This window comes from Urtica dioica, chromosome 5 (genome assembly GCF_054948205.1).
Source record: "Urtica dioica subsp. dioica isolate 48M chromosome 5, U.dioica_male_clone48M_v1_H2, whole genome shotgun sequence".
Lineage (NCBI taxonomy): Eukaryota > Viridiplantae > Streptophyta > Magnoliopsida > Rosales > Urticaceae > Urtica > Urtica dioica.
In genome coordinates this window covers 39,872,757-39,885,736 of record NC_142760.1, presented here as the reverse complement: position 1 = coordinate 39,885,736, position 12,980 = coordinate 39,872,757, and the positions used below count along the sequence as shown (strand labels likewise).

Below are 12,980 nucleotides of genomic sequence, written 5' to 3'. Positions count from 1 at the left end.
TCTCCAAAACAATAATAAAATAAAGCGTAACCTAAAAATAGAGGCTGAGTTATGTTTTATAGTGGTTTAGGTTGAAGTACAATTTTGGACTGATCTGGGCCTTAAAAAAAACGATCCAACGGCTGAGATTAAGTCAAAATTCGACTTTATTTTCGTCAGGATTCGTCGTCTCGCGGCGCGAGGCTCCTTTCTTCGCATCGTCGCGGCGCGAGATCACCGCGAGGCGCACCGCGAGAAGCTCCTGGAACTTTTTGTGTTCGTGAAAATGCAGGGGTCGCGGCACGAGGTCTTCTGGTCGCGGCGCGAGGTCTTGCGCACCAGCCTCCAAATCTTCATTTTCTTCATTTTGACTCCAAATTTGTTGCTTTTACTTCCGTTCCATCGATATGTGACCCGACAGCTACTTTTCATCTATGTTGACCTGAAATTCACTATAACCACACAAAAACCATCAAAAACACTTGAGAACGCGCTAAATCTAAGTCAAATGAGAGCGGATTCGTACGTAAAATACGCACTCATCATCTGCTCTCAAAAAACCCTCTTCTGCGTTTCTTTTTTTTTGTTGCTCGACAATGACAGAGGACAGACTAGGGTAAATGGACAGGCCCGTGACTACACGCGAGAAAAAAAGTGAAAAAAATTTCGGAAAACACCTTTACTCTGTTTCCAATTTCTTTTACCCGGTTTTAAAAACAATTCCAAAATTTTTTAAAAAGTTTACCCGAAAATTTTAACCAAACACTACTTTCCCATTTTTTTTCCTATTTTTTTCACTTAAAAAGTGAAAAACACTTTTTCAAACGAATACCAAATATGACCTTAATAACTTTACGACGAGACACATAACAAGCGAGAGGATTTCACCACCATCCGATTTGTACCTTTTTAAGTTATTTTGATGGAATATAAACATAATTTACATGACGGCTATTAATATTTCTATCGAAAAATATATTTTTTGAAAGATATTTATTATTGAATCCACAAACTCTATTTCAAAGTGGCGTAGTTACTGAACTATGTAGTATGTACTAACATTGAAAACCGTTTGTAATAGCAATATTTTTTACATAATGTTTCCATCAATATTTTATAATCCTAAATCATGGACAAATATTTCATCCTTGAACTATTTTTTATATCTTTATTAAAAAAAAATCTATTTTTTAATGTCTTACACTTACACAACACTTAAGACCAACGCCAACCGAACTCTATTTGACTGATTTGGTGTATTGATTTACTCCAGCCGTACGCCAAAAAAAACACTAAAATAGCGCTGAAGTGACTTTTATTTTTTTGTTGCGCTATATATGGCGCTTACTGTTCATTACGCCAAAAATACTTTTTACTTGTTATTTAGTCCTTGTAAAATGTATTATTTACTCAATTGTCATTATTTTATAAAATTATTTCATATTTATCTCAAAAATTATTTTTATGTATTAAATATTTTAAAAGACCACAATATTTTAAAATACAACATTGACATTTGGAGTTTGGGAATAACTAAAATGACATTAATATTAATACCGAAACGAAATAACATTACAACGACATCGAAATGAAAAAAAAAACATTAAAAAAACACAATACAACAAAATAAAATGACAATACATAAACTAATACTCAGGGAGATTAGCGTCGGATCCTCCAAGACCGGTGAAATATTGTGAATATGAATCGGAATTAGGAAATGGTGTTTGAGATTGTTGTTGTTCGGCTCTCTTTTGTAAAACTTTGGCTTGTTCAGCTTCCCAAAATGCACGAACCTGATGATCTGATATTTTATTTAAATTCATTTTCATTATTTTATTTTCTTCTCTGATTGTTTTCAAATTATTAGCCATATCTATACTTTCTAAGAGGCGTTCCCTCATATCACCCGACTTCTTCATCTGCTCAAGAAGTAGTTTATTTCCTTCATCAAGCTTGCTGATGGAGGAAGCTACTTTGTCATCCGTTTTCATTTTTAGTTTAGCTTTTTTCACTCCAATCGGTCGCTCAGAAGGAGATGGTTGTCTAACCGACTCAGGAGTTTGTTGTTCGGACTCCGAAAAAGAACACGAACCTCGAGATGTTTGTCTCGCACTTGAGGCTCCGTCTTGAAATTTTTCAAAATTCTTGATGATGTTCCACACATGATCAAACTTCCAACCTTTCTTGAATTTTTCATCATCTGCAAGCAACACTTTAGCTTGATCCATCTGCAAGTCGATATATAACCAATTACAATAACATAATATTAAAAAAAAAGATAAAAATAGTTAAAATACTCACAATATCTTCAGTTGAAGCACCGCTCGGGTGTCTATTCTCAATTTGCCGAATGCATGCATGGATTTTCCTTGTTGCTTTCTCAATTACTTGGATTCGGGACTGAATTGATCGCTTTGAACGCATCTCCGAAGTTGGTTTTTTTGCATTGTTGTAGCTGTTTTCAACACGGCTCCAAAAACTATCAGATGATTGGTATATACCAATGATAGGGTCTTGAGAAATCTCCATGTAAACTTGACAAAGAAGTCGGTCTTCTTCATGAGAGTATCCAGAAGCTCGACTTGTCATTTTCTTGTAATGTATCGTACTCAAGGCTCAGTAATTTTTTGGATGAAAACACAACTTATGGAAGATATTATTTATAGAATATTTTCTCACCCAAGGCTTTCACGCTTCCCGGGCTCTGACGTGATGTGACCAATCAATGCCACTACTCATCAAAGCTCTCACGCTTCCCGAACCGGTTCTGACGTGATGTGACCACTCAATGCCACTACTCACCAAAGCTTTCACGTTTTCCGGGTTCTGAAGTGATGTGACCACTCAATGCCATCACCCATCAAGAATCTCATGCTTCCCGAGTTCTGACGTGATGTGACCACTCAATGCCATCACCCATCAAGAATCTCACGCTTCCCGGGTTCTGACGTGATGTGACCACTCAATGCCATCACCCATCAAGAATCTCACGCTTCCCGGGTTCTGACGTGATGTGACCACTCAATGCCATCACCCATCAAGAATCTCACGCTTCCCGGGTTCTGACGTGATGTGACCACTCAATGCCACCACCCATCAAGAATCTACACTCAACGCCCTATAAATAGTCTCGGTTCAAATGAATTTGAATTCACATTCTCTAACACACTTCATCTTTCATCATTCATCTCTCAAAATGAGTTTTAATTCATCATCTTCTTCCTCTGATAATGATTTTCAACTTCAAATGGCTCAAATTGATGAGCAGGAGGATGCTATATGTCATCAAATTATCCAAAATAATATCACGATCATGCAAATTCTCAACGAACATGCCGTCGACCAAACCATTGAGCGCAACGTAGGAGGCTCGATTCCAGGACGTGCTTTCATCAATCGGGATCGAGAGAGTGCAGACCGGCGACTTTTCAATGATTACTTCTCAGAATCTCCGCTCTACAACGAGGCCATGTTTCGTCGGAGGTATCGAATGTCTCGCTCTTTATTCCTCCGAATAGTGGATGCTGTTAAAAGTCACGACAACTATTTTGTACAACGGTTGGATCGTGCTGGCAGACTTGGGTTGTCACCACTTCAAAAAATAACTGCTGTCTTTCGGATGCTGGCCTACGGTCTTCCGGCAGATGCCACAGACGAGTACTGCAAAATAGCAGAGTCCACGACAATTGAAAGCCCGAAGAGGTTTTGCCGAGCAATGGTGGAGGTATTTTCTGAGCAATATTTAAGATCACCAACTCCTAATGACGTTGTTAGACTTCTCCATATAGGTCAACAACGTGGCTTTCCGGGAATGTTGGGTAGTTTGGATTGTATGTATTGGAAATGGAAAAATTGCCCTACCGCGTGGGCCGGACAATATACGGGTCGTAGCGGAAAACCTACAATTATTCTAGAAGCTGTGGCTGATTATGATCTTTGGATATGGCACGCTTATTTTGGCATGCCGGGAAGCAACAATGACATCAACGTGTTAGAGTCTTCTCACCTATTTTCCAATCTCACTCAAGGTATTGCTCCTCCCGCTCATTATATCATACAGGGAAATGAGTATAATATGGGTTATTATTTGGCTGATAGTATATATCCAAAATGGTCTACTATTGTTCAAACTATTCGAGAACCCCGTGGTCGAAAAAAACAATATTTTGCAATGAAGCAAGAATCCTGTAGAAAAGACGTAGAACGTGCTTTTGGAGTTCTCCAAAAACGGTTTGCAATTGTGGCGGGACCGTCAAGATTTTGGAGAAAAGATGTCTTAAAAGATATAATGACTACATGCATAATAATGCATAACATGATAATAGAAGATGAGCGTGATCTCAATGTGCCCATTGAAGTTAACATAGAAACGCCACCATTGGGGGTTGAATTAGCGGAGAATGATGATACACGATTTCATGAGTTTTTCAGTCGCTACAGACAAATAAGAGACAAAGATGCACATATCACGCTCCGAAATGCATTGATCGACCATTTGTGGGAGAGATATTCTAATTCAGATGTGTAATTGTACTTTTTTATTTATTTTATTTTATGTTATTTGTTTTGTATTGTATTTTGTGTTTGATAAATATTAAGTTTACTTTGTGTTAATTTGTATTTTCAATAATTTTATGGAGTAATACTTCATTATTAAATAATGAATAAGTGGTATAATTAAAATATATTAAATAAATATAAGGGTATAGAAATAAATAAGAGAAAGTTGAATATAAAATTAATATTTCAATTTGGTGTAAAAAATAGAATTCGGTTGGAGATGAGGTAGTGTTTGATGTGACATGTACTATAAAATAGAGTAGAAAATAGTGTTATCCGATGGAGTTGGTCTAAGTCACTAACACGATGACAAATCAACATTCTGACACAATATACAGGTTGAGAGAGAGAGAAAGAAAGAAAGAAAAAAAAAAAAAAAAGAGAGAGAGAGACCGAGAGAGCACGTGCCAAAAGTACGGACACACCGCCTCGCACGTGAGAGCCACCTTCTCTCTCTCTCTCTCTCCTCTGCTCTGTTCTGAGATTCCATACTGCTTGAGAGCTCAATCACAGACCGAAATCCCCACTTTTTTTTTTCTCTGTCAAATGCTCATTTCGAGGATTTGAAAGCCCTTCGCTCATTCTTCGCGGTGGTGGATCGATAAGCTTCTGCGAGGTCCGAGCAGCGACAGCAATGGAGTCCATACTCGCTAGGGCATTGGAATACACGCTAAAGTACTGGTTAAAGTCCTTCTCCAGAGACCAGTTCAAGTTGCAGGGACGGACCGTACAGCTTTCCAATTTAGGTATATCGCTAAAGTAACTTTCTTTTTTAAGCTCAATTCATCGTTCGTGCCTGTTCTGGCTGCATTTTCAAAGTTATGATCTCGAGATTTGGATTGAAGATTTTTTTTTTAATCTTTAATTTTATTAGATATCGATGGCGACGCTTTGCATTCGAGCATCGGATTGCCTCCAGCGCTGAACGTCACGACTGCGAAAGTTGGGAAACTGGAGATTGTGGTTGGTGATTCATTTCGGTTTTTTGTTTGTTAACAATTTGAATGATTTTATGCTTTGATCGCTGAGGATTGAGTTAAATGGACTCTGGAATGTATGGATTCTAGTCTGATAAGCTTGGACGTAAATTATGATACCTATTTGCTGTTGGGAACATAAACAAGTGGAGATATGTTGGTTTAGTAAAAAGAATTGAATGAATAGAGTGAGTTTTCTTTAGGATAATATTAGTTTGTTGTTTATTAGATTGACAATAACTTTTTTTTTTTTTGCTAGCTTCCATCGGTGAGTAATGTACAAGTAGAGCCGATTGTCGTTCAGATTGATAGACTTGATTTGGTTCTGGAGGAGAATCCCGATGCAGATGTTCAAAGAAGCCCGGGCAGGTAATGCGATTTAAGATTTTCTGGTTTTCGTTTAATGATTCTGCAGAGCGTTCGGTACAAATAAGTCGAAAAATTCTGCTTCCATATGCAGTTCTCAGTCATCCCCTAGCTTCAAGAAGGGTAGTGGTTATGGATTTGCCGATAAGGTTTGGGTTTTTTCTATTATGGGGTTATGGATTGTTTATTTGGTCTAAAAAAATGCTGGCTAAATGCATGCATTGAACTAGATATTATAATGTATAAACAATTAATCGTCTACGCTTTTCAGATTGCAGATGGAATGACTGTAGAGATTCGTACCGTCAATCTCTTGATTGAAACTCGTGGGGGCGCTCGACAGGAAGGAGGGGCGAGCTGGTAATTACTTATTGTGTGGGAATTCAGAGCCTAAAATATATACTTAAATTCTTCACTCTTCCCACGTTCAGAGTTTTTATTCATCTTCTTGTATCTGTTTTAAAGTTGTGTTAGTTAAAACCTCCCTTCATTTTTTACCCTCTCGTTTGCTTGCTGGCTCAGGGCTTCGCCTCTAGCATCCATCACTATACGCAATCTTTTGCTGTACACAACTAATGAAGATTGGCAGGTGAAATATTGACATGATCATTGGGTTGATTTCTTGACCACGTTTGACCTCACCTTTACCGAATATACTATTTACAGGTTGTAAACCTGAAGGAGGCACGCGACTTCTCTGCTAACAACAAGTACATATATGTGTTCAAAGTAAGACCCTACTCTGCTAGTATAAAAGTTATTCCTTTCATCTATAGGGATTAGCCTCCTTTTCACAATGTTTTGCGTGTCTTAAAGTTTCTTATTGTTTGTGTATGCCTAGTTATTATCTGCGTCCATGATATACATTTTTCACTGTGATAGGCTTCGTGTGAGTGCTGAATTATCATGCAAATGCCTTTTTTATTGGTCTTTTAGCTATATAGCCATTTGACTTTTAGCGTTTTGTATAATAGGCAACCTTTCGTAAATTTTCTAGTAAATAGCCACCTCAACTTATTTACGGCACTCAAAAAGGCAAAAAAACAAAAAAAAACCCAAGATAGGCGAGAATGTTTTTGGGTATTTTTGTCTTTTAGAGTGTCGTGAATAAGTTGAGGTGGCTATTTACAAAAAAATTACAAAAAGTTGGCTATCTAGCAATTCTTAGATTTCGGTGGTTTATTTGGCTAATTTTTTATTATTATTTTTTTTTTTTTCCAGAAACTCGAGTGGGAGTCACTGTCTATTGATCTCTTACCTCATCCTGATATGTTCATGGATGCTAATGTAGCGTGTTCCCAAGAAGGGGGAACCCGAAGAGACGACGATGGTGCTAAGCGAGCTTTCTTTGGAGGGGAGCGTTTTATAGAAGGAATATCTGGAGAAGCATATGTAAGTTTATTGTAATCACAGGGTTAGTCGTTGATGAATTTATCACTTCATCATCCGAGGCTATAGAGCACGGGGTGACGGGAAGCTTAATTTCTGTCTGTCACCCTGTCCAGATCACAGTGCAGAGGACCGACTTAAATAGTCCAGTTGGGCTTGAGGTTCAGTTACATATCACCGAAGCTATTTGTCCTGCACTAAGTGAACCAGGTAATACATAGTGCGGAAAGACATGAATTATCTGAATATTTTTTTTTTTAATTTTTTTTTTACAATTAATTGAGTAACTAAGCCACCAAATTTGGAGAATCGCCAAATATCAAACTTTTTGTAAATTTTAAGTAAATAGCCAGTATGGTGATGTGGCATTGTTTGGACGTTTTTAGCATTCCATTTATATCTTTGGAGTCTGGTGGTTAATTACAATTATTAACAAATATTTACAACTATTAATGTCTTTTTTTAAATTTTTTTTTACAATTAATTGAGTAACTAAGCCACCAAATTTGGAGAATCGCCAAATATCAAACTTTTTGTAAATTTTAAGTAAATAGCCAGTATGGTGATGTGGCATTGTTTGGACGTTTTTAGCATTCCATTTATATCTTTGGAGTCTGGTGGTTAATTACAATTATTAACAAATATTTACAACTATTGATGTCTTTTTGGCTTTGTTAATAAAATCTTGTGGTTATTTACTTAAAATTTACCAAATGTTTGCTATATGGCAAAGCTTAAGTTTTCATATGGCTATATATCTAGAGCGCCCCCTTTTTTTTGTAGTTAGATAAGTTGCAAGTGATTCTTATTGTAAAGAACAGCTATATTCTTTAAATTTATTTGTTAATTTGATCTGATCTGTTAGTTAGAGATTATTGCACTCGAAGGATGTATTTCTAAGCTTGTTTTCACCAATGAAAGTATCATTTGACTCATATTTACTTCCACGTAACACAAAGTTTCTGGCAGAATGTTATATATCTAGCACAGGTCTGACTCCGTATTCATATTCATGACATACTGCAGGATTACGTGCTCTTCTTCGCTTTTTGACTGGATTTTATGTCTGTCTAAATCGTGGAGATGTTGATCCAAAGGCTCAGCAGGTTTTATTCTTTATTCCTTTTTACTGTCTTAATATGTTCTCTTGCAAATCCAAAACATGCATTATAACTTGGTTTTATTTCCTTCATTGACTTGTTGCAGAGATCTGTAGAAGCAGCTGGGCGTTCGCTGATATCTATTGTTGTTGACCATATATTTCTATGTATTAAGGATACAGGTTAGGGATTACCATGAAAATTGAGTTGATTTTATGTATTCTATGATTGATACTATGGACATCTACAATGCTTAATTCTGTCGAAAATACTCATGGTTAACATGCCAATAAATATGTCAATTACATTGCAGAATTTCAGCTTGAACTTTTGGTGCAGTCACTTTTCTTTTCTCGGGTATAGTCTGAAACTTGATAGTAGTCTTGTTGACCTAGTTGACAGTATTTCCTCCCAAATTTCAGTTTCATCATGATTCTGAGGATTTTATTTTGTACATGCTTTCGCTTTTTAGACTAGCGTTTCTGATGCAGAGGACGACAACAACTTGACAAAGGTTATGGTTGCTGGACTTTTCTTAAGGCAGGTTTCTTTATATTCCAACTCTTTCCTGGAATTTTTCTCTAGTGTATTTCCGAAATTTTTCTTTTGGAAATATATAAGTTTAATGATTTGGTTTATAATGCATGTTGATCCAGCCTAATGCATGTCTTTTATTTATTATCAGGTGCTATAAACATATTATTATTGGCGTTGTTTATTTTATTACTAAGCATTGTGTTCTATTGTAAAAGGAATTTACTAAATTCAATTCAAACTTTTTGCTGGAATAGAATGGGATTGACACAGAACTGAATATTCACTTGGACACAGTGTCATTGCCTTTAAAATTCTTATTTTCTTTTTCTTTAATAAATAGTTTGTTTCTCCTAAAAAACTAAAAATATTAGTAATAATAATGGCCGTCGAGATGGGTATATTTGGTCGATAAAATAGCTTGAGTTTCATTACTAAGCCTGATGACTCGAATAGGACTACAACCCTAACTAATTAGAGAGTACAAGAAGCTATTATAGATAAAGTTTAGCGACGTCTAACTTCTATATCCTTAAATATAAAAAAAAAACAGGTAATTCTACAAATACAACTAATTACACATACACGATCTCGCTACAAAATCTAACTATTTTCTATTGTAGGGATACTTTTTCACGGCCACCATGCACCTTAGTGCAACCATCGATGCAAGCTGTTACAGAGGAACCCGTTTCTGTTCCTGAATTCGGTTAGTGATAAGATTAGTCTACATATGCTTGCTATCTCAGTTTATCATTTAAGATTTGATTTTACATGGTTTTCTCTGGACAGCCAAGAACTTCTGTCCTCCTATAAATCCTTTCGGTGAACAGCAATGGCAGTTAATCAAGGGTGTCCCTATACTATGCCTCCATTCCCTTCAAACTAAGCCCTCCCCAATCCCTCCATCCTTTGCTACACAAACAGTTATCAACTGTCAACCTCTTATGGTACGCTTAATAATTTCATCGAACAATTTCCCTAGAGGCACGTCTTAATTTCTTATAACCTCTGAAGAATAATAGTCCTGTTTATCGGTCAGGTTGACCTGCAAGAAGAATCCTGTCTACGGATATGTTCCTTCCTTGCCGATGGGGTTATTGTCAACCCCGGCTCAGTTTTGCCAGATTTCTCCATTAATTCATTGATTTTCAGACTCAAGGAGTTGGATGTTACTTTACCTTTGGATCCATCAAAATTGAGCAGTACTTCAAGCAATGGAGATACAGTCAAGAATCCTTTCACCGGAGCAAGGCTTCATATTGAAAACTTGTTGTTTTCCGAGTCCCCATCACTAAAACTGAGGCTGCTGAAACTGGAGAAGGATCCGGCTTGCTTTTGTCTCTGGCCGGGACAACCCGTCGATGCCAGCCAGAAGAAATGGACCACTGGAGCGTCGCAGCTTAGCTTATCTCTTGAAACATCTGTAGGCTCAACTGGAATCCAGAGTTCTCTGAACCCGACCACTGGCCAGTGGAGATGCGTTGAGCTTAAAGATGCCCGTATTGAAGTAGCTATGGTAACTGCTGACGGGAGTCCATTGACAAATGTGCCTCCTCCAGGTGGAATTGTCAGAGTCGGGGTTGCTTGTGAACAATATAGTTCGAACACGTCCGTTGAACAGTTATTTTTTGTCCTCGATCTTTATGCGTACCTGGGAAGTGTAAGTGAAAAGATCGTTGGCATTGGAAAAGCTGCAAGGAAAAAGAAAAGTAGCGGTGCGAAAACTTCTGGGAATTTGATGGATAAGGTTCCTAGTGATACAGGAGTGAGTTTAGTTGTGAAAGACCTAAGGCTTAGATTTTTGGAGTCTTCTTCTTCTGATAACGTTCAGGATATGCCATTGGTACAGTTTGTTGGAAATGATCTATTCGTCAAAGTTACTCACAGGACCTTTGGTGGTGCTATTGCTGTTTCGTCCACTTTACAATGGGATAATGTCGAGGTGGATTGCGTCGACACCGAAGGAAACCTTGGTTTAGCATTACCTTCAAATGGAAACGATCTCTCGGTGTGCGAGAATGGATATCCTCAGCTTAAACCAGTCCTTTGGGTGCACAACCAAGGAAACCAACGACCACCAAATATCTTTGTTGACCCGTTTATGTATATAGCTATTGAACATATGATCCCTTTGGATGAAGCGGATATCGAGTGCCATTCTCTGAGTGTGTCAGCGTGCATTTCGGGGCTTCGCTTAGGAGGAGGAATGAATTACGCCGAAGCTCTGCTGCACCGCTTTGGAGTACTCGGTCCCGATGGTGGTCCTGGAAAAGGGCTCTCGAAAGGACTAGATAACTTAAGGGCGGGACCGTTGTCGAAACTTTTCAAAACACCATCTCTAGTCGATAGTCTCGAAGGTACGAAATGGATCGCATGTGCATGTTTTAAATAGAGAATTATGAATTTTTTCATGATTTCAATTATTTTTTTATTCAGATGGAAGTTCGGGAGATGAAAAAGAAAGTGGGCTTTTGCACGTGGGGAGCCCAGATGACATTGATGTCTCTGTAGAGCTGAAGAACTGGTTATTTGCTCTTGAAGGTGCACAAGAGATGGCACAAACTTGGTGGTTTTCTGACCACACGGGCCGAGAAGAAAGGTGTTGGCACACAACTTTCAAGAATCTACGAGTTAAAGCAAAAAGTAACCCGAAGAGCACGACCAACGGAAAGTCTAATGGGATGAAGAAATATCCCATTGAATTGATTATGGTAAGAAGATTTACTGATATGTATTAATTGTTTCCGTTTAAGGCGGCACATGTGCAAAGATAACCTCAAATCTTTGTAGAATCTGTTTTTCAACTTTGTTTTTGTTCTGGAAATGATATGTTGTTCCTGATTTCATATTCTTAAAATTTTCTTTACAGGTTGGCATAGATGGATTGCAGACATTGAAGCCCCACGCCCAGAAAAGCATCCGTTCGCCGGAAAATGGAATAAATGAAGCTGAAGGGGCTCAAGGAGGAATAAATCTCGAAGTTCGTATTGTGGTGCCACAGGACAATGCTGACCAGGAAATGAAGTGGATCGTCGAAAATGTGAAATTTTCTGTCAAAGAACCGGTAATTATGTAGTTCTAACTCGCAACTAATATGATTTTTTTTTTTTTTTTTAATCTCAAAAGTTTGTACACAGATTGAGGCAATAGTTACAAAAGATGATCTGCAACATCTTGCCCTTTTGTGCAAATCTGAAGTCGATTCGATGGGTCGGATTACAGCTGGAATTATACGACTACTCAAGCTCGAGGGTTCCATTGGCCAAGCAGCTATGGATCAACTAAGCAATCTCGGTAAGTTACGCCTTCACGAGAGAGGAAAAAACAAACTACAGATAAAACAAAAGACAGAATTTTGGTCATAAAAAAAAAAAATTAATAATAGATGTCCAGTAACTGTATAATAAAAACACCAATCATGTAATCAAAACTTATATGACCTCCGTATATTGTTTAATAGACGAGAATCCGACAGTCTCAAACTGAGGACTAAAGAAAATTTGTTTATGGATTAATGGAATCTCAGGAAGCGAAGGAATTGAAAAGATTTTCTCGTCAGAAAGGCTCGGCAACGGAGAACAGCAATCAAGCGTGGAATCAACAGTGGCTTCCCTTGAAGAGGCAATCGTAGAATCAAAGGCTAAATGTGAAACTCTATTAGGCATCCTCGTCGATTCTGATTCCAACTCCGATTCCGACCCTTTTTCGCATGTCGCTACAATCAACCAACTTACACAGAAACTCGATAGCATGCAGGTATTATTGACACAGTTACGGACTCAGATATAGCTCACCGATGCTCATCCAAATTTTGTTCATTATAGTAAAGGTCTGGGATCTGAAAACAAGTCCCAATTACGAATATTGAGATTCGCAACCATTCTTTTTTGTATATAGCATATACTGAGTTTTAATGCCGAGTATACGTATAAAGAGGGGAAGCTTTTGTTCACCAAAGAAGCTTAAAAGTTTTGTATCTAAATATCGGTCTACAGTATATTCATGTAAACATTCAGAAAGTAATGTATTGTGTTTGCCTCTGGTTTTACAGTTTTTATTTATTTTAATT

The 12,980-nt window shown here is 37.6% G+C and overlaps 2 protein-coding genes across 2 annotated transcripts; both read left to right on the top strand.

Annotated features, from left to right (window-relative positions):
• Window positions 1–3,222: 3,222 nt before the first annotated feature.
• Window positions 3,223–4,743, top strand: LOC149398451 (uncharacterized). The gene has a single exon (XM_089615931.1). The coding sequence runs from the start codon at window positions 3,230–3,232 to the stop codon at window positions 4,508–4,510; it is 1,281 nt and encodes a 426-aa protein (XP_089472057.1). The 5' UTR covers window positions 3,223–3,229; the 3' UTR covers window positions 4,511–4,743.
• Window positions 4,744–4,877: 134 nt separating this feature from the next.
• LOC149398450 (amino-terminal region of chorein) lies at window positions 4,878–12,961 on the top strand. The gene is made up of 20 exons (XM_089614705.1): window positions 4,878–5,288; window positions 5,417–5,505; window positions 5,779–5,888; window positions 5,980–6,034; window positions 6,157–6,245; window positions 6,408–6,474; window positions 6,552–6,614; window positions 7,107–7,277; window positions 7,391–7,484; window positions 8,301–8,380; window positions 8,481–8,556; window positions 8,688–8,731; window positions 8,847–8,914; window positions 9,532–9,617; window positions 9,701–9,858; window positions 9,951–11,268; window positions 11,348–11,622; window positions 11,781–11,975; window positions 12,049–12,205; window positions 12,438–12,961. Exons 1-20 carry the CDS (start codon window positions 5,177–5,179, stop codon window positions 12,698–12,700), a joined length of 3,570 nt encoding a protein of 1,189 aa, XP_089470831.1. The 5' UTR covers window positions 4,878–5,176; the 3' UTR covers window positions 12,701–12,961.
• Window positions 12,962–12,980: the final 19 nt, after the last annotated feature.